We start from the raw sequence: 22,284 nt of genomic DNA, 5'->3' as shown, positions 1-22,284 counted from the left end.
TTTAATAAAACGTAACATTTTGCCAAAACCTTTGGCAGCTTTTGCAATCAATGTTGGTAACTGAATATTTCACCCAAAAATAATAAATTGATACAACGCTTTAATATATTACATAATTGTTGCTTATAGATTTAATGTTACATGCTTAATATCACTGACAGAAGAAAACACGTGAGCGTGTGAAAAATGTTGTTAGCCACAATCCTTTTACAATGTTGTTGTAGTTTTTGTTGTGGTAGTTTGTAACGGCTTTCTTCCTGGGAAGGAGAGGACCAAAGCGCAGCGTGGTAAGTGTCCATGGCTATTTAATGACAGAAACTCAACATGAACACACTACAAAACTATAAGCGTGGCAAAACCCGAAACAGTCCTTTCTGGTGCAGCAAACATAAAGACAGGAAACAATCACCCACAAATCCCAACACAAAACAGGCTACCTAAATATGGTTCCCAATCAGAGACAATGACTAACACCTGCCTCTGATTGAGAACCATATCAGGCCAAACATAGAAATAGACAAACTAGACACACAACATAGAATGCCCACCCAGCTCACGTCCTGACCAACACTAAAACAAGGAAAACACACAAGAACTATGGTCAGAACGTGACATAGTTGCTGTTCTTGTTGTTGTTGAAAATCCTTGGAAACCAACAGAACATATAATTTTATTCAGTAGAGATGGACAGTTATTGAGTTGCATCTTCTGATGAGAAGGCTCAGTGTTTTCTTGGATTTAGCCTATGAAATGTGCCAGAAAACAGCATAGAAGACAACAGCTGTGTTGTTACAATTTCTTCATGGTGATTTAGTCTGGGGATGATATCAATGAAGGATTGGCACATATCTCTATTTATAAAAGCTGATTTGTAATCAGTACATTTGTGACTGCCTAAAATGTCAGATGACATATTTCCCTTTGATTATCAAAACCTTACGACCTCTTCATCTATTCTAATCATAGAGGGGGCTACGTCTTCATTAGGATGGAGGTGGCTGTGTATTTGAAATTAATATTTCAGATAACAAAGCATAGGCTACAGGTACTGCTGTAATCTAAAAGGTTTGAAGGATTAATCCCTGCCCTCCCAAACATCAAACCTGAAAGTATTTTCTCACACATATTGGAACTCGTTTCAGAAAGTCAATAACTTGGCCAATTAAGTGTACATACTCACAAACATTATGCATGTATTTAGTGACAAAACAGTCAACTAAATTATCTTTCAAAATTTACTGAAGGAGAACCAAAACTGTGCTGTGAATGGTCTAACCCTTTAATCCAGGGGTCCCCAAAATAAGTTTTTTTCTTGAGTGGATGGTCGGGGGGCCGGAACATAGTTCTAAATCATTTGTACACTGCAAATTGACTACAAGAATCCCAAACAGATATAGGATCATTTCTTGATTCTTGATTACATTGGGATCCAATCAAATATGTCACTTTGAGCTGATTTCCTGGTGATTTTAGTCGTTTATGTTCAACAACAAAAATTATTTGCGGGCCGCCTATTGGGGAACCCTGCTTTAATGAAATAACCATAGCCTCTGGGAAATAAAGGCTGGTTTGGGTGCACATCAGGTAGGCCTGGATGCTATGTGGTTTCCTGCACTGTCATTTTCAATTTTCTGCTGAATACACTCACTTAATGAGTCCTCTATCAAAGTTATCTATTTAACTTGTAAAGTTATCAAAAGTTCAATCAAATGTGATTGGACACTAATATTTCATTCCCAACATGCAGGTCTATCTTCACTCTCATTGACATTTAATGACTTGCATAGATGGGGAGATCAGGATAATGAATAAATTTGGCAACATGAGATTGCGGTATTGCAGATTACAACCAATCAGAGGTATTGTGCAGAAGAAACATTATGCAGCCCATTATTATGTACAAGAGAGTAGGCTACAGGCAACAGTCTCAGTCATGTTATTTGTCAGATTTTACCACAAGGATAGCATAGATCACCACACTTTGAAGCAAACAAATAATATATATATTTTTTAAATCTTTATTTAACTAGGCAAGTCAGTTAAGAACACATTGTTATTTTCAATGACAGCCTAGGAACAGTGGGTTAACTGCCTTGTTCAGGGGCAGAATGACAGATTTTTACCTTGTCAGCTCAGGGATTCAATCTTGCAACCTTTCGGTTACTTGTCCAATGCTCTAACCACTAGGCTACCTACCTTGATTGGTGGAATCAAACTCATAAATATGATTTAGGCATATCTTTTATCATTGTACAGCAAAGAGCAATTGTCCGAGCAGGAAATTAACTGGAACAAAGAGATTCCACATATTTTTTTTATTTATTTCACCTTTATTTAACCAGGTAGGCAAGTTGAGAACAAGTTCTCATTTACAATTGCGACATGGCCAAGATAAAGCAAAGCAGTTCGACACATACAACGACATTATATGTAACATGCTTTTTGAGTCTGTAGCCTACCTTTCTTTGATAACCTTAGTGAAATGGGATTCTTGGGGAGTGAAACAAATGATTTACATTTTTATCAAGGAGAGCCTCCTGGATTGAAAAGGTATATGACATATGGATACTGGCTGGCATCTATGTTACTATGGTACACACAGCTTTTACCTACTAAGGGAAGGTAGGTAAAACTGTGTTGAAGTGTTGTTTTGCCCTCTTTTTCCAAATATACAGGTTGCCTGCCAGGCATGGAAGAACCAGTTTGGAGACACAGATTACATGTTACATTATTGCCATCTTGTGGTTGAAGTTTTTCTATTTTCTTCCTGATGGAAATCAGGAATCAGGATACTAGGTTCATCGCATGTGATATATTATATAGAATGCCTTTGACTAATAGTTAAATGTATTTACCCACATTCATTTAAATTAGTGGAATATTTGGAAAGTTGTTGTTCACCACACCATTCTAATACCATTAATAACATTAAACAATAAAATAGGGTTGTTCCATTTTATTTCAATAACTTTTTGACCACACCCAATTTTGATTGGAACAAAACTTTCCATACATTTTTGCCCATGGTAGAAGTGGTCAGAAAGGACCTGAATGCCAAAACATTTAGAAGATAGAGGTGCTCAAAATTGACCCATATGCCATGAGACATAATTGTCTTCATCACAAAGCTTGAGATTGATATAATTTAAAAGCTTAAGGGTTATCAAACTATTTTATAATTTCTTGTTTATTTTATAAAATGTGGTCATTTTTTGACCTTTTACATCAATTATCTAAAAACTCATAAACTCAACAACAACAACAACAACAAAAATTCTGCATATGTTGTAGCTTAGACCCTATTATTTTACATCACCTGAGGTGTTTGTGTTGTGCCCCCCATCGATAAAGACACAACATACTCTTGAATACAGGGTGGGTGTCATTTCAATCATAGAAATAGAATTCATAGAATGGACATATCTATTCAGACCAGTGTAATTTAGCTGGTACATCGTTTAATTTTAAATTGCATTAACATTTTAACTTCCAATTACTACCACAAAGATGGCCGCAGGTCAACCCACCATTGAACGTGCACCTAATTGGGAATGTCTATTATTTCTATGGGTTTCCTAAGGAATATTAGGATAATTTAAAACTAATTATATTTTTCAAGTCAACATTATTTGATATGTGGCTTTCCAACCATCTTAGTGCTACCATTTTAAAGTTAAAATGTAAATGTTATTCCTGTTTTAGTACATTTATCAGCCAAAACATGACACCCACTCTGCATTTCAGTGATTGCTGTGTCTCAACTGAAAGCGGGCACAACACATACCACCTCAGATTATTTAAAATTGGGTATAAACTATGACATTGAGTTTACACATTATAGATTTTTGGATAATATACGCGAATGGCAAAAAAAATCCTAATTTATTTGTGATTTCTTTTAGTACAGAATTATACATTTGTTTGACAACCCTATCTGTATGCTTTTAAAATATATAAATTAAAACGTTTATCTTTTCTAGTGATGAAGAAATACATGGATGTCTCATGCTATGGTGGGGTATGCAAAATGGGTCAACTTTGAGCTCATCTATCTCCTAAATGTTTTGGCATTCAGGTCCAAAAAGTAACTTTCTGACCACTTCTACCACGGGCAAATATGTATAGAAAGTTTTGTTCAAATCAAAAGGAGTGCGTTCAAAAAGTGATTGAAATCAAATGGAAAGGCCCTATACTGTTACTGTATTTTTAAATCAACACATCTCAATACTTTTAGGTCTTTAACCCCTAAGACAAACTCAGGGGGAACCAGATTGTTTTATTTGGATGACCTGTTTGAATCATAGGTGGTATTATTTTTGAATGCTTTCCAATGCATTTTTCTGATTGGTGATAGCAAAGATGCTGCTCTTTCTGGTGATAGGCAACTATGTAGTGGATCTGTAGTATAGAAGTGGATCACCGACCATTTGTCAGATCAGTGATTCCGTCAAGGAAAGGAGGAAGGGTATTATTTAGTATTCGAAAGGGGGCTGTTTTGGATATGGAATCACTTTAAACTGTTGGGAAGCGCGCACCTGCCTCTCACTGACGTCAGTGCAGGACCAGGTTGCGCCATTTTGAAAGTAGAAGCAGGGAGAGGGAAATAATAGTTGCAAAGTGATCCGAGAAAGCGTTGCTGATTGTCAAAACATTGCTTAGCAAGATAAGTGACAGGAGAAGTTGAAGAATAGCAGGGGAAAAGAGCCACACCCTCCATAGCTTCACTTGCACTCTCAGCGAGATTCTGCTTGTACACACCCTAGCCCGGCAAACTGGAAAGATAAGCAAGGGCCCCAACCAAGCCCTCGACAGAGATTCCCTCACACCATGGCAGGTAATGTTAACTAGCAAGCTAATAATGTCTGATGCATAAATTGAAGGGGCTTGTTTATCGCCCATACATTTGCTAAGTTGTTTCTATGTATATTGTCCGCTTTTTTGCCATTTGGAGAGAAGCTAGCTAGCTAACATTAGCCTCCCCGGAGTTGGGCGTGTATGTTGTCCCGCGTATCGGATGCTTCCGCTAGATATAAAGTTATAGTAGCTAACTGCAGCACCAACAACATTAGCTAGCTAGTTAATGTTAACTAACTGGCTAACTAACTTTCTATATTTGCTATCACTTTCTCTGTATTGAAGCTACCAAACAATGATGTCAATAAATTGCTTAATGGTGGTCTTCTCTGATTATGGAAAGTAGCGTTAGTCACTAACGTTACTAGATTAGAAAAAAAGCTTGCTAACTAGATATAGAAGAATCACGTTAATCTTTGACATCAAAGCCATGCGTGATGCAGTTTTTGAGTTCTAAAGCGTTGCTCTGTTTATGGGGTTCCAGGAGCCGGCGGCGGGGGCAATGATGTGCAGTGGTGTTTTTCTCAAGTCAAAGGAGCGATTGATGACGATGTTGCTGAAGGTAAGACTGGTGATTCAGGCTCTATAGACAGTTGATTAGTTAGTTAGTTGATTTAGTCTAGCTAGGGTGTAGTCAATAATGCATTTAGCTAGCTACTGTACAGTGCCTTCAGAAAGTATTCACACCCTTACTTACAGCCTGGATTTAAAATGGATGAAGTTGATCTACACACTATGCCCCATAAGGTCAAAGTGGAATTTTGTATGAAGACATTTTTTTAAATTAACCAATTCCAAGCTGAAATGTCTTGGGTCAATATGTTTTTAACCCCTTTGTTATGACAAGCCTAAGTAAGTCATGAGTAAAAATGTGCATAACAAATCACATAATAATTGGCATGGACTCATGCAATAATAGTGTTTAACATTTTATTTTTTAATAACTACCTCATCTCTGTACCCCACACATACCATTATCTATAAGGTCCCTGTCTTGTTTTGCATGCTTTGTACAAAATAATAAAATCCAGTATGACAGGATATGTATTTATTAGCAAGCTATAACTGGCATATTCAGTGTCTCATACCATGATCAAATTAAGATAACCTCTTCACATGGGTGGTCTTAACCAATCATAGCGCAGTATGATACGGGGGTAAAATGCATCCAATTACAATTCAGTATGTTTACACATGAATATTACATGAATATTACAAGTTCATACCATTCACAACCAAAGCTCACGCTGATGTTGGCTTCGTTCTGTAGTTATTTGAACCATTCTGACATTGGACCGTCGTCCCCACATCCTCGGAACAGGAGGTTATATTGTCGTCAAGGGCTTATATCGGAAGGGAGAGGAGGGTGTGTTTGAAAAGTTTTATAGCCCATGTCCCTTCACAGGGGCGGGCCACTGATTGAGCAGAGACATATCTTATGAAAAACCAAAACTCACATTTTAGAAGCTAAAATCACATTTCATCCCATCACAAATAATTTCATATTCAAACATTTAAATTGAACAACAATTCCATGTGAGTCCGATAACTCTGATGTGTAGACTTTCCACTGTAGAGTTTGTCATCTTATCATTGATGAGAATGTCTCAGATGACAACCGAACTTAAATCATATTCATTCAGTACCACTTTGCAAATGTAACATCAGTAGGGTAGAGCGAGGAAAAAGGGGGGAAGAGGTATTTATGACTGCCATAAACCTACCCCCAGGCCAACGTCATGACAATATTCTAAGTGTTTCTTTTGAATACATGCTCTGTAGTTTGAACTCAAGGTAAGTAACCATTTAAACTGCATACTGCACCAACTGAATCAACATAACAGACTGAAACAATGATTCAGCATACTGTTATGAAGGATTCACTGTAGCAATGACATCTTAACATTTCAAACAAATACAATACCAAAGCATTTCAAGTCAACTTTTCAATAACAAGTTTACAGTCTGGAACTCTTAGGGCAGTGATTTGCCTTCACCTGTTACATTTCACAGGTTTAGGACAGCTTGACCTCTCTTCCTGACTTTGTGTGATATGATGCTGAGCATGCTTCTGTGTCAGTCATCAGTTCTTGTGGTGTTGCAGTTAAGTATGGTGAATGTTGTGTGTGTTTAGTCCATCACTTTCTATGTCAGGGGAACAGTTCATCTCCTCAGTGTCTTGTTCTTTTGTGTTGAGTAGGCGACGACAATTGCAGCGCTACACCGCTCCTTCTGCGGTGCGGATGTGATATGAACGTTGAGTGTCAGATGGCTGGATGACGACTGATGGCTTCCAGTGTCCATGCTCCTGGATTCTAACTGACCGTCGTTCAGTGGTGATATTGGTCTCGCTGACCTGTCAAAGTACCGCTTTTGTTGTTGTCTTTGTGTACGTTTTTCATGCATTTCCTTGTAGCTGGCGACCTTAGGTTGCAGCTGCTGGTTGGTGCTGGGAACGATTGAACAAAGTCTGCGGCTCATTAAAAGCTGGGCTGGTGGTTTGAAGTTGTCAACTGGAGTGTTGCAGTATTCAAGGAGACTGAGGTAGGGGTCTCTCTTGTCTGCTTTTGCTTTGTCCATGAGTGATTTAGCAATCTGCACCGATTTAAAAAAAATAATAAAAATAATAATAATAATAATTTTTTAGCAAGGCCATTACTTTGAGGGTAATGTGTGCTTGTGGTGACGTGTGAACTCCCATGCTTTTGTGAAGGATTCAAACTCATTTGATTTGTAACAGGGGCCATTGTCAGATATTAAAGTCTCTACAATGCCATGCCTGGCAAAGATTGCTTTCAGCTTGTGTATCACAGCTGCAGATGTGGATTGAAGTATCTGCTGCAGTAGTCCACTGTTACTATGTAGTCATCGTTGCCATGGTTGGTCTGGGCTACAGTGAGATAACGTTGGCTCTTTGGTGTTTGAGGGGCGTCGCTCAAGACAGGTGGCACATTTACCAACATTTACCAACAATGTCCTGTATTTATTTGCACATTCCAGGCCAAAAGAGTGTTCTCTGCTTGCACTCTTCCATGCCCATGTGTCCAACATGGATCTTTGTCAAAGTCTCTTCTCTGAGACTGGCAAGAATTATGATTTTTGTCTCCTTTGAAAATGTTTCCGTTGATCTGTGATAGTTCATCACGATGGTTCCAGAACTCTGAGATGCTCTGAGGGCATTTTGTCCTCTCCTCAGGCCATCCATCCTGTTTGACTTTCCTCACCTGTGTGAGTTGAGTCCTTTTCTGTTTCTGCTCAGATCTCCTTCAGTTATGTTTCCCTATATTGGATCACTCCAAAACATTGATATCACTCTGCAGCGGAGGGACACATTCGAGGTGAGGATTTACAGATGTACTCCCGTGTACACCCGTGTCACGTCACGGCTGGGGTCTGCCCCTATATATACACAGTGCCTTGCGAAAGTATTCATCCCCCTTGGCGTTTTTCCTGTTTTGTTGCTTTACAACCTGTAATTTTAAATAGATTTTTATTTGGATTTCTTGTAATGGACATAAACAAAATAGTTCAAATTGGTGAAATGAAAAAAAAGAATAACTTGTTTCAAAAAATAAAATAAATGTAAAAGGGGTGCGTGCGTGTATCACCCCCTTTGCTATGAAGCCCCTAAATAAGATCAGGTGCAACCAATTACCTTCAGAAGTCATATAATTAGTTAGATTGCACACAGGTGGACCTTATTTAAGTGTCACGTGATCTCAGTATATGTACACCTGTTTTGAAAGGTCCCAGAGTCTGAAACACCACTAAGCAAGGGGCACCACCAAGCAAGCGGCACCATAAAGACCAAGCACCTCTCCAAACAGGTCAGGGACAAAGTTTCTTTTTTTTTTAAATGGACAGAATATAGCACCACAACTAACCTGCCAAGAGAGGGCTGCCCACCAAAACTCACAGACCAGGCAAGGAGGGCATTAATCAGAGGCAACAAAGAGATCAAAGATAACCCTGAAGGAGCTACAAAGCTCCACAGCGGAGATTGGAGTATCTGTCCATAGGACCACTCTAAGCCGTACTCTCCTCAGAGCTGGGCTTTACGGAAAAGTGCCCAGAAAAATGCCATTGCTTAAAGAAAAAAATAAGCACACACGTTTGCTGTTCACCAAAAGGCATGCGGGAGACTCCCCAAACATATGGAAGAAGGTACTCTGGTCATTTGAGACAAATATAGCATTTTCCTTAATGGCCAAAAAGCTACGTCTGGCGCAAACCCAACACTCCTCATGACCCCGAGAACACCATCCCCACAGTGAAGCGTGGAGGTGGCAGCATCATGCTGTTTGGATGTTTTTCATCAGCAGGGACAGGGAAACTGGTCAGGAATGATGGATGACGCTAAATACAGGGAAATTCTTGAGGGAAACCTGTTTGTCTTTCAGAGATTTGAGACTGGGCCGGAGGTTCACCTTCCGGCAGGACAATGAACCTAAGCATCCTGATAAAGCAACGCGAGTGGTTTAAACAGAAACATTTAAATGTCTTGGAATGGCCTAGTCAAAGCCCAGACCTCAATCCAATTGAGAATCTGTGGTATGACTTAAAGATTGCTCTACACCAGCGGGACCCATCCAACTTGAATGAGCTGGAGCAGATTTGCCTTGAAGAATGGGCAAAAATTCCAGTGGCTAGATGTGCCAAGCTTATAGAGACATACCCCAAGAGACTTGCAGCTGTAATTGCTTCAAAAGGTGGCTCTACAAAGTATTGAATTTGGTCGGTGAATAGTTATGCACGCTCAAGTTCATTTTTTTTCTTATTATTTCTTGTTTGTTTCATAATCAAAAAAAATGCATCTTCAATATGGTAGGCATGTTGTGTAAATCAAATGATAAAAATCGATTTTAATTCCAGGTTGTAAGGCAACAAAATAGGAAAATGCCAAGGAGGGTGAATACTTTCGCAAGCCACTGTAGACCCCATGGTCGCGACACACGTTCTCTTTCATTTTCTCGGTGGACATCCATATGGTTTGAGGTACAAACTTTGATGTTTGCTTGGTAAGTGTAATATTTTGTGTGGAAATATACTCACTGGCTGTTTGCAGCCTGGAGCAGCTGGCCTAATGTCCAGCTCCTCTTGAGTGCTTCACCCGCTGCGCTGGGCTGATCTGTCGCTTCCGTCCGGGGTTTGTCTTACTTGTGTTTTCATTGGTATGGTGGCTCTTGCTTTCACAAACTGTAATTGACCATGCTCAACTTGCCGACTGGCTTGTTCTAGGTGTTCGTACCTCTGCATAGTGTAAGAGTATTGTGGTGGGCTTCCACTACATTGAGAAATTAACTTTGGAGTTCCTTAATGGAGTTAATCCATCATATAGTGCTGTTTTTACTGCTTGGATATTAAAGGTAGTATTGAAGTAAAAAAACAACATGTAAATCAAATCTATTACCCGGTTGCTGTTATTATTATTTTTTTGTCTGCCTGTTTATCCCACATGGGTCTTCCCTGGTTTTTACAGAGTTACTGGGTAATTTATCCCTCACCTGGTTCCTATTCCTCCAAGAGGGTCACGACATAAGCTCTTCCAGGGCGTCGGACCCCTGCTCCTTGGCCTTGTTGGCTTGGCTGAGCTTATGGATTTCTTTTGATAGGTGTGATGGTGGCATTCCCCCTGGGGTTCTGCATACTTTGTGTATGCACTGCCTGGGTTTGAGCCACATGGAGAGGGTGGTGGAATGCCCTACTGGATGCCTGTTTTTATGTGGTGTTCTCAAAACGCGATCGGAGGCCATGCGCGAGTGTGTCTGTGGTGCGCAGCGAGCTGTTAGTCCCTCTACTGGGCCCAGTACCCCTCCCAGGAAGAATGTCCGGAGCCACCGCAGGCCTCTACTGGGCCCTTCTGCTGCCAGTCCAGGACGAGGGCATGAGTCGGACCGCTGGGGCCACCTTGAACGGAGGGTGCATGTCCTCAGTCAGGTGGTTGCCAGCATCGATGGTGACGACAGCTGTTCCCTGTTGGCCAGTGATAGGTTGTTCCTGGGGGACAATGCTGCCGCTGTTTACTACCATGAGCGGGGCTACCAGGTTGACAGGCCATCAGAAGCTGGCAGCGGGGCTTCTTCGCCCCCAGCAGCTTGAGAGGTTATGAAGAGCTTACTCACTCGGGTAGCCACTGCACTGGACATCAAACTGGTGGACAGTGATGATTCTTCATCTGTCCCCATCTCTACAGAGATCCGCGAGGCCTTGCAGGAGAGCTGGGCCTCTGCCATGGGGCGCTTCCGACTCACAGCAGAGACTAGACCATGGAGTTATGTTGTGAGCGTGTAGTCACTCGGCCTCTGGGAGTACCCGACTATGAAATGTATAAACAAACAGATAGTTACAAGGAAATGATAACGGCGTTTCCCTAGTGGGATAAACCGGTATCGCGGCTTGGTGGACAAAAAGGGAAGTGGGGGTCAACTGAGATGAGAAACTACAAAGTTGATAATTATAACAATTGAAATGCAAATCCTTTGCAAATGAAAGCTCACTCATTCAGGAACAAGAAATAACTTTCTTCTGAAACTCGTCAGTCTATTCTTGTTCTCAGAAATGAAGGCTATTCCATGCGAGAAATTGCCAAGAAGCTGAAGATCTTGTACAACGCTGTGTACTAGTCGCTTCACTGAAAAGGGCAAACTGTCTCTAAACAGAATAGAAAGAGTGGGAGGCCCTGGTGCACAACTGAGCAAGAGGACAAGTACACATTACATTAGTGTCTAGTTTGAGAAACAGACTACTTACAAGTCCTCAACTGGCAGCTTCATTAAATAGTACCCACAAAACACCAGTCTCCACTGTTGACGTTAAGAGGTGACTCCGGGATGCTGGCCCTTCGGAATTTGGCCCCTTTAGATATGCTTTTAACGACTCCCACACAGTAAAGTGCGACACGTCAGTGATGCGGTTGATCTGTAAAAGACATCAATTGATATGTATTTTTTTTAAAGGCACTACAGCAGGGGTGTCAAAGTCAAATGGACGGAGGGCCAAATAAAAAAATCAGCTACAAGACGAGGGCCGGACTGTTCGAATGTTCATTGAAAAATTTTTAAATGACGCATATAGTCTAGTGAACCTAATTGAACCTACTGAAAACCTAACAAATATATTACAATATGATCAGATAAATAAAGCAATATTTTCTTATGGCTCTGTCAGTAATCTTTAATTTTCAACAGACACAAAAGACAAATTTCCTTTATATAAATATCCCCATAACATGAACATTAAATGAAAGAAACCGGTATTCAAGGCACCATCAGTAGACTATATTTTCTATTTTAGCAAAAGTGGGCTAAATTTACTTCAAAGAAAAAACAATAATAGCAATTTTCTATCATCCACTCAACTGAAATATTTTTAAAATATAATTGGATTGAAATACAAAAAAATAAAGTGCAAAAATCTATTAATCAAAAACAACACTTTGTTTAAGGAGAAGTAACATGCAGTGAAAACAAATATTAAATTTTAACTTTTAAACTTGAACTGAGTAAAAACTCTAAATATGTGATTGCACAGTAATGTTCACTTGTTTGAGGTTGAGGGTGATACTTGGTGGTGTCCCATCTTTTCCACAAGTTCATCAATGTTCGGGGTAAGGCTCTGAGCTGAAGAAATCCTCAGAATTGAGTGGAGGTGTTCAGCAGTAAGTCGACTTCTGTGTGATGTTTTGTTCAGGTTCATCAAAGAAAACAGTTGTTCACACAGGTATGTGCTGCCAAACATAGACAACGTTTGAGCAGCCTGGATGCGCAGCTGGGGCATTGTGCCGGGGAGGAAACGGGCGAACTCCGCAGCACCCACTGCCGCATATTTTGCCCTCAGTGCATCATTGCATTGGAGGTCAATCAACTCCATTTGGAGGTTTGGTGGTGAGCTTTCCACGTCAACAGCAAATGGGTTACCGAGCAGTTCCAACCTGCTTTTTTGTGCTTCAAAGTCAGCAAATCGGCGTCGAAAGTCAGCGGCAAGCATACCTATTTTATCAGCCAACTGTGTGCTCGGGAACGCACTGGTAGAGAGCTTCTCTTTCATGGTCTGGCAGCTGGGAAAGTGGCTCAAATTTTCTTTCCGCATCTGCGTCTCCCACAGAGTCAGTTTGGTTTTAAATGCCTTCACTGTACTGTACATATCAGAGATGACACGATCCCGACCCTGCAGCTGCAAGTTTATTGCATTCAGATGACTCGTAATGTCACACAGAAAAGCCATTTCACACAGAAACATTTCGTCTCGGAGTTGTGTTGTGTCTTTCCCTTTGCTGTCCAAGAACAGACAAATCTCCTCACGAAGCTCGAAACATCTTTGAAGCACCTTTCCCTGGCTTAGCCATCGCACCTCTGTGTGATAAGGCAAATCACCATGCTCCGTTTCTAACTCCGTCAGAAATGCCTTGAACTGGCGGTGATTCAAACCTTTGGCTCTGATAAAGTTAACTGTGCGCGTGATGATGCTCATTACATGCTCCATTTTCAAGGCTTTACCGCACAACGCTTCCTGGTGTATGATACAATGATAAGCTGTCAGCTCACCTGTCGCGTTTTCCTCTTGCATCTTTTCCCGTATCTTCGCCACCAGTCCGCTCCTGTGTCCACACATCGCAGGTGCTCCGTCGGTTGTCAAACCCACGAGTTTTTCCCAAGGCAGCTCCATCTCATTTACACATCTTGACACCTCTTCATACAAATCATGCCCCGTAGTTGTGCCATGCATAGGACGTAAAGCCAAAAACTCCTCTGTCACGCTTAGGTTGGAGTCCACTCCGCGGATGAAAATTGACAACTGGGCAATGTCAGAAATGTCGGTGCTCTCATCCACAGCCAAGGAATATGCAATAAAATCTTTTCCCTTTTTCACAAGCTGCTCTTTTAGATTGATGGACAACTGGTCTACTCTCTCGGCAATGGTGTTTCTGCTCAGACTCACATTTAAAAAGAGTTGCCTTTTTTCTGGGCAAACTTCGTCACAAACTTTAATCATGCAGTTTTTGATGAAATCCCCCTCCGTAAATGGCCGGGCTGATTTAGCGATCTCTTCTGCCAAAATAAAACTGGCCTTGACAGCAGCCTGGCCTTGTGATTTGGCTTTTTTGAACAGAGCCTGTCGAGATTTGAGGCCTCGTTTTAATTCCTCTGCCTTTTGTAGCCTTTGTTCCATGTCCATATTCTTGTTTTTGTCCGCGTGTTTCGTTTCATAATGTCGTCTCAGATTATACTCTTTCAGTACCGCCACACTTTCTCCACACAGAAGACACACAGGTTTTCCAGCTACCTTCGTGAACATATACTCCGACTCCCACCTTGTTTGAAACCCCCGGTTCTCAGTATCCACCTTCCGTTTTGCCATTTTTGATGGGTATCTGAAAGTTAATTTTACTGTGATGCTGACGACTGCTGTGCCAATAAATATTGAAATGAAGCAGCCTACTGCTCGGTGCGTCACCTTTGCATTGTGGGAAATGTAGTATTGGTGCGTGTAAAAGATCTGCGGGCTGCCGGCTTGCTGCGGGCCGGTTCTAATAATAAATCAAGATCATCCCAGGGGCCGTAAAAAACCTTCTTGCGGGCCGGATGTGGCCCGCGGGCCTTGACTCTGACATATGTGCACTACAGGATAGTAGTAGGAGGAGGAGGTCAAGTCGCCACACGCGTTGCGACACAGTACTGTCCAGAAAGCAGATATCTAACTGGACAGGGCTATTGTCTGAAATAACGATACTGTGTTATTGGATATTAGTTACAAAGGAAGAATTCTATTGTCCAGCAGGAAAAAAGTCAATCCTAGAGTTTGAGCGGTGGACTGGAGAAAAAGGGACTACTGTTTAGCAGTGGGATTCCTCCTCCATGGATCAGACAAATTATAGTATTCTAGAAATGAGTTGATTACTGCACCTGATTTTGAAATTACATTGTTGGGCTTCGATCTGGATCTGTCTAGACTTGGATGCAATATACAGTTGAAATCTCCGCCCAATATCAAATTATGAGAGTTAAAGTAGGGAAGTGTTGCGATGAGGTCAGAGAGAAATTGAGCGTCATCACAATTAGGACAATAGAGGTTAGCCAGAATAACCTGTGTGCTAAACAATTTCCCTATCACTATAATATATCTTCCATTAGTATCTGAAATTACTTTGGAGACAATCGGGGTGCCTTTTCTGATAAGGATGGCTGCCGCTTAGCACCAAAGTTGGAGTGAAATATTTGGTCTACCCATCCTCTCTTTAGTTTGAAGTGTTCGCTGGACCGGAGATGCGTTTCTTGGAGAAAAACAATGTCCGGACTTAAGATGAGCATAAACTCGGCTACGCTTGACCACCTGGTTAATTCCTTTCACGTTCCAGCTAATAAAGCAAGTGGAGCCTAGAGTATGTGAATTAGTCAGTCATAGTAACCAGAAATTAATGTTGGCCAGTGTGCTGAAAGGTCAGAGTAATAAAATATAAAGAAAATGTAAAAACCGCTCAAAACAACAAAATACCCAGAAAACCTTGGACCCCTATGCTGGCCTTCCCCTGTTGGAAGGCTGCATCTACCTTTCCTGGACTAGAGCAAAATGCTAGTGTGAGAAGACATGGGGTACAAAATCAATTCTAGAATCTTAAAGGGGCAGGAGCATATATTGGGTGTACAGTTTTCAATTACAGCATTATTTAATCTGCAGTTAATCTTCTGGTATTTATTCTGTTACCAATAATATTTCCATGTTAATAGTATCTTCTGATTGAGTTTAGTTTAATGACAAATTGTAATCTGTTAGCTACCAATATGTAGCTACTGATGATAAATCATTTTGATGCAATGGCTTATCCTGCACTTTGTAAAAACCCAGAGTTCATTGGGTGAATGTTGGGGAAAAAATCTTGGTTCCTTTCTAAACAGCAATGTGAATGCAAAGAGGACTCAGACCACCAAATAAGTGAAGTGGACTGGCAAAAGAGTTGAGTCCTCATTCAAAGGGAAGTGTGAATACAAAGATAACGCAGTTCTCTAGCTTTTTCTTACCCCAGAGTTAACTTTAAAGAACACTGAGATTGGTTATTTTAAAGAGGATGATATGTGAAAACACCCTATGACTTGGGTGGCTGGAGTCTTTGACCATTTTTAGGGCCTTCCTCTGACAACGCCTGGTATAGAGGTCCTGGATGGCAGGGAGCTCAGCCCCAGTGATGTGCTGGTACACACTACCCTCTGTAGCGCCTTGCGGCTGGATGCCAAGCAGTTGCCATACCAAGAGGTGATGTAGCCAGTCAAAATGCTCTCAATGGTGCAGCTGTAGAAAACTTTGAGGATGCCAAATCTTTTCAGCCTCCTGAGGCGGAAGAGGTGGTGTTGCGCCCTCTTATAAGCACAGGAAAAATCCTAGAGGAAAACCTGGTTGTCTGCTTTTCAATAGACACTGGGAGACAAATTCACCTTTTCAGCAAGACGATAAACACAAGGCTAAATTTACACTTGAGTTCCTTTCCAAGTTGACATTGAATGTTTGAGTGGCCTAGTTAGTTTCGACTTAAATTGGCTGAAAACTCTATGGCAAGACTTGAAAATGGCGGTCAACAATCGACTTGACAGAGCTTGAATAATAAAAAAAAAGATCGGGCAAATATTTTACAATCCAGGTGTACAGAGCTCTTAGAGACTTACCCCCTAAAGACTCACAGCTGTAATTGCTGCCAAAGGTGGTTCTACAGTGTTAACTCAGGGATGTGAATACTTATGTAAATGAGATGTCTGTATTTATTTTCAATAAATGTGCAAAGAGTTCTAAAAACATGTTTTCACTTTGTCATTATGGGGTATGGTATGTAGATGGGTGAGGGGAAAACATATATTTAATCCATTTTGAATTTGGGCAGTAACGCAACAAGATGTCGAATAAGTGTAGGGGTATGACTACTTTCTGAAGGCACTATGTTCAGACTGACAATCAGTCACTGATTCACTTCTCCTCACCAAACACCATATACCCACCAATACATGTCCACAAATAAAGGGTCATGACACTTTTTCAGATGTTTGAGGATGCATTAATTGTGTGTCCCAATGGAAAGGTAATATCATGTTGGGTGATGCTCGTGACTGATCTACAGTCTCAGCCACTACATGCGGTTTTGGCCTGTAGCCTACTTCATCCCATGATGCAGGTAAATAAAGCATTGGTAAAGAGCTAATGGTAACTGTTGTAGTTTTCCACTTTTTAAGATGATGGTACCACCATGGAAGTATGCTTTTTAAATTGAGAGCTAGTAGCCTACTTGAGTTTCTAGGCTGCATAGACGGTGCGCTTAGTTGCCCATAAGATAAAGGGTAAGAACTTGTAGGTGCCTTTTTGGCTGACCTCCGTTGAAGTAAATGAATGATTTGAGCTGAGTGTGCTTGATTATGTGTGCACATTACAAGATTCTGTTTACAGTACAAGCTTTGCCTGAGAACAAGCATAACAAAACAGATTAGGTCAGAATCTGAGAACAAGCATAACAAAACAGTGTGGCAGTGTGGTTGTGGCAGGAGCAGAGGTCAAGCACCTCCATAGAACTCCTATTATGTGGATGATAGCCCTGCACAACCCTACATTATCAGGCTTGTGCCAACCTCGGTCAACAAGGGAGAGATTGTTGAGTTGAGAACTTCTTTGGAAGTGGTTAGCTGCAGATATGACATTTGTTACATTTTCCCTCTGGGGTGGTTATGTACATCTTGCTTTCCACAACTTCACAAAATCATATATACTTCAGTAGTTAGGCTCAGTAGTTGTGAAATCAGTGTGGCACAGCAAGCAGCTAGATTACAGTGCATTTGGAAGGTATTCAGACCCCTTGACTTTTTCCACATTTTGTTACATTACAGCTTTGTTCTAAAATTGACAATAGTTTTTCCCCTCATCAATCTACACACAATACCCCAGGATGACAAAGCAAAACTTTTTTTATTTTTGCAAAAGTATTAAAAAAAATATAGAAAAAAAGTTGTCTTAAGTATTACATTTACTTAAGTATTAAGACCCTTCACACAGTACTTTGTTGAAGCACCTTTGGCAGTGGTTACATGCTCAAAGTCTTCTTGCGTATGACACCACAAGCTTGGCACACCTGTATTTGGGGAGTTTCTCCCATTCTTCTCTGCAGATCCTCTGAAGCTCTGTCAGGTAGGATGGGGAGCATCACTGCACAGGTATTTTCACTCAGACATGCAGAGACTTGTACCGGTCATTGTCCTGTTGGAAGCTGAACCTTCTCCCCAGTCTGAGTTCCTGAACACTCTGGAGCAGGTTTTCATCAAAGATCTCCCTGTACATTGCTCTGTTCATCTTTCCCTCAATCCTGACTAGTCTCCCATTCCCTGCCGCTGAAAAACATCCACATGCATGATGCTGCCACCACCATGCTTCACTGTAGGGAAAGTGCCAGGTTTCTTCCAGAAGTGACACTTGGCATTCAGGCCAAAGAGTTCAATCTTGGTTTCATCAGACCAGAGAGTGTTTCTCATGGTCTGAGAGTCTTTAGATTTCTTTTTGGCAAAGTCCAAGCGGGCTGTCATGCGGCCAGCTCTAGGAAGAGTCTTGGTGGTTCCAAACTTCTTCCATTTAAGAATGATGGAGGCCACTGTGTTCTTCCCCAGATCTGTGCCTAGATGCAATCATGTCTCAGAGCTCTACGGACAAAATCCTTAGACCTCATGGCTTAGTTTTTTCTCTGACATGCACTGTCTACTGTGGGACCTTTTTATATAGACAGGTGTGTGCCTTTCCAAATCATGTCCAATCAATTGAATTTACCACAGGTGGACTCCCAAGTTGTAGAAACATCTCAAGGATGATCAATGGAAACAGGAAGCACCTGAGCTCATAGCGAAGGGTTTGAATACTTGTGTAAATTATTTATTTATTTTACCATCAAAAAATAAAAAACTGTTTTTACTTTTTCATTATGGGTTATTATATGTAGATTTAGGGGGGGGGGGGGGGGGGGGATAATGTAATCCATTAGAAAAGGGCTGTAACATAACAAAATGTGGGAAAAGTCGAGGGATCTGAATACCTTCCGAATGCCCTGTACCCCCAAAACATTACAAATGTTGATCCTTCTATTATTTAGCAATACGCAATCGAACCTAATAATTGCCATGTTATTTGTGACAGCTGACATCATATCCACTGTGGAATTCAATCACTCTGGCGAGCTACTAGCCACTGGGGACAAGGGGGGCCGTGTTGTCATCTTTCAGCAGGAGCTAGAGGTACGTGGAGATTACTGCTCAACACAGTCCACTGCATTTAAACACTGTACAGAGTCTCGTGTCAGTAGTGTATTTATTTTTGACATGACTGTGTTATGCATGTTGTCATCGAGCAGAGTAAGAACCAGCCACAGTGCCGTGGAGAGTACAATGTTTACAGCACCTTCCAGAGCCACGAGCCTGAGTTCGACTACCTGAAGAGCCTTGAGATCGAGGAGAAGATCAACAAGATCCGGTGGCTTCCTCAGAAGAACGCTGCACAGTTCCTCTTGTCCACGAATGGTCAGTAGAGCATTGTGTGCATGTAGCCTTACCCTCCACAGCCCTTTCCTCTGTTGAGGGACGGAGGGGACCTGACAGGACTCTGGATACGCTGTTCATTACGTTGACTCATTTGTATGTTTTGAATAGGAGAGGGATCAACGGAAATACAGACCTGCCAACGTGCACGCATTTTGCGTACCAACTACGCACTTCTCTGTCCATGTACGAGATCCAAGTTAAAAGTACACAGAAATGAATAGGGCCTGATTTTAAATATATATATATATATATATATATAAATAAAAATTACGATTTAATAATAAATAAATCCGCTGAGTAAATCTAACATCCTGATTCTCGAGCTGCAACACACATACATGTATGGTGTTTGTGTCAACGCACATGGGAGATTAATACGTCATTATTCGACGATGCTAGTACCCGGTGTCTGCCCCATCTCCTGTTTTTGTTGTGACGCTGAGTTTGCCGACTGTCAGCTGTACACAAACACATGGACAAATCCCTTTTTGAGTTCGTGTGTTGTGGGAAGGTAAACACATTGTCTCAAGCTAATGTTAGCGAACATAAGATGGACATTCAGTGGGCTCTAAAGTGCCAGCAGTTCACTCACATTTGCTAGTGAAAGAAATTAAATGCAAATACCAAAAATAACTGGCAGTGTGATATTTAATTCTGCGTCCCATTAGTTTATTTTCCACGCAACCTGATAGACTGTAACTGTAATTATGATCTACTTCACAAAAAGCAATACAAAAGTATAATCAAAAACAAATATAGACATCTTGGCATTAAATGGAGTCGGGAGTTTAGAAGACTGCGTGATGAAGAATGAATGAGTTTCCAGTATTTGCTATTTGGTCCTATTCTATAATTGCGATCTGACTCAAACAGCGTGCAGACGAGCGGGCGGGGGAAAGAGAACCCCAATTCAGGGTTGAATCTCCAATTTGCCGAGCGCGTCTGGGACTCTAAAAAGTTGGACGGGGCTGGCAGGTCTGGAAATATATTGCTGGTGAAGAAGCAGCGTTGACATACATATGTGCTCTCTTGCAGATAAAACTATAAAGCTGTGGAAAATCAGTGAACGGGACAAGAGACCAGAGGGGTACAACCTGAAGGAAGAGGATGGACGTTACAGAGACCCCACCACTGTCACAACACTACGGGTGTGTAGACTTTCACGTACATATACCCTGCACACTCAGATGCCCCAACATTGACTCATTCTATACACCTCCTCCTATACACTACGCACAAGTCGTACACCTGGCTAGAGAGAACCTGCTAAATCTCCTCCTTCCTCTTCACCATAGGTCCCAGTGTTTCATCCCATGGACCTGATGGTGGAGGCCAGCCCCAGACGAGTGTTTGCTAACGCGCACACCTACCACATCAACTCCATCTCGGTCAACAGCGACTGTGAGACCTACCTGTCTGCCGATGACCTTCGCATCAACCTCTGGAACCTGGAGATCACTGACCGCAGCTTTAGTATCCTCTCTGTCTTTGGTCCCCATCACTTTTTATTTCAGTCTCTGCTGAGCTCTTCAGAAGGTCTTGGTGATCTTGTTCCGTCTTGATTTAATGCTTTACATTTTTGTTAATTATGCGTTGAGTTTGCTTGTCAGAGCTGTTATGTTTGCCCTTGACCTCCCTGACCTCCTTAGACATTGTAGACATCAAGCCAGCTAACATGGAGGAGTTGACAGAGGTGATCACAGCAGCAGAGTTCCATCCTAACCAGTGCAACACCTTTGTCTACAGCAGCAGCAAGGGCACCATCCGCCTCTGTGACATGAGGGCATCAGCTCTCTGTGACCAGCACTCCAAGCGTAAGTGGCATGTGACAGTGCAGTCCATGATATTAGTTTCAGACAGAATTCTGTGCCCTGTGGAGATGACTAGGTAAAGTGGCATATTGATTGAAATGACTACATATGTACCCAGTTTTTTGGAGACAGATTAAAAGTACTGAAAAGCCCAGCAATTTCAGAGACCTCGGGAGCAGATGCTTCAACAGTCCTTTGCTGTCTTTGACTACTCCAATGAAGTGACTGACCTAGAATACCTCTCGTTGTTTCATTCAGTGTTTGAAGAGCCTGAGGATCCAAGCAACCGCTCATTCTTCTCTGAGATCATCTCCTCCATCTCTGATGTCAAGTTCAGCCACAGTGGGCGCTACATGATGACCCGGGACTACCTCACCGTCAAAATCTGGGACCTCAACATGGAGTCCCGTCCAGTAGAGACTTATCAGGTCAGCTGGTGTCTGTGTGGTGGGATGTAGTGACATCATCATGGATGTTGCATCCAAAGTTCAATTTGCTTGTCAGCTCTAAACTTCTAGTTTGATAAGTACATCCTCCACTAGGGGGAGATGTTATGTGTAAATGTGTCATGTCCTGTATTGCCCTGTTGTATCTTTATTTATTTATAGCAAAGATACATTCACTTGAATGTTATCATTTGAAGGTATGCTTATATTAGACTGAACCAATGTGTTTTGTTGTGAAAATATTGTGTACTCGTGTCTTGATTTACTATCATTTTCCTCCCAACAGGTTCATGAATACCTCAGGAGTAAACTGTGCTCACTCTATGAGAATGACTGCATCTTTGATAAGTTTGAGTGCTGCTGGAATGGAAACGACAGGTGAGGGTTGTTAAGTTTTGCCATACATTTTAAACTTGATACTGGATCTATGAATTGAGCCCGACCGATACGGATCTGGTTTTATGGTGAAAATATTCACGATAATCGATATATCTGCCGATGTTTTTATTATTATAGCTGGAATGGGGGGAGAGAAAAAAACGCTTTCTGTTTGCATTGTGCTTAAAACAGCCATACAAAGATACTCAGAAAGATGCTCTTAAATTTGAGGAAAGAACATTTGGA

General features: G+C 41.4%; 1 protein-coding gene across 2 annotated transcripts in view; it reads left to right on the top strand.

Moving 5' to 3' along the window:
* The first annotated feature begins 4,477 nt into the window (after positions 1-4,477).
* The window catches only part of LOC139389604 (serine/threonine-protein phosphatase 2A 55 kDa regulatory subunit B alpha isoform-like), a 23,343-nt gene continuing 5,536 nt past the window's right edge, over positions 4,478-22,284 (top strand). Inside the window, exons 1-9 of one of the 2 annotated variants that reach the window (XM_071136451.1) lie at positions 4,478-4,834; positions 5,339-5,416; positions 19,003-19,100; positions 19,217-19,382; positions 20,439-20,551; positions 20,699-20,876; positions 21,053-21,217; positions 21,473-21,642; positions 21,947-22,038. In XM_071136451.1, the coding sequence (XP_070992552.1) occupies positions 4,828-4,834; positions 5,339-5,416; positions 19,003-19,100; positions 19,217-19,382; positions 20,439-20,551; positions 20,699-20,876; positions 21,053-21,217; positions 21,473-21,642; positions 21,947-22,038 (1,067 nt within the window). In that variant the 5' untranslated portion in view covers positions 4,478-4,827. Of the gene's footprint in view, positions 4,835-5,338; positions 5,417-18,885; positions 19,101-19,216; positions 19,383-20,438; positions 20,552-20,698; positions 20,877-21,052; positions 21,218-21,472; positions 21,643-21,946; positions 22,039-22,284 lie in introns of those variants that run through there. The other variant, XM_071136450.1, reaches the window with a different exon arrangement.

Source organism: Oncorhynchus clarkii, chromosome 30, assembly GCF_045791955.1.
Source record: "Oncorhynchus clarkii lewisi isolate Uvic-CL-2024 chromosome 30, UVic_Ocla_1.0, whole genome shotgun sequence".
In the NCBI taxonomy this organism is placed as follows: Eukaryota; Metazoa; Chordata; class Actinopteri; order Salmoniformes; family Salmonidae; genus Oncorhynchus; species Oncorhynchus clarkii.
This window is presented reverse-complemented; position numbering and strand designations above follow the sequence as displayed.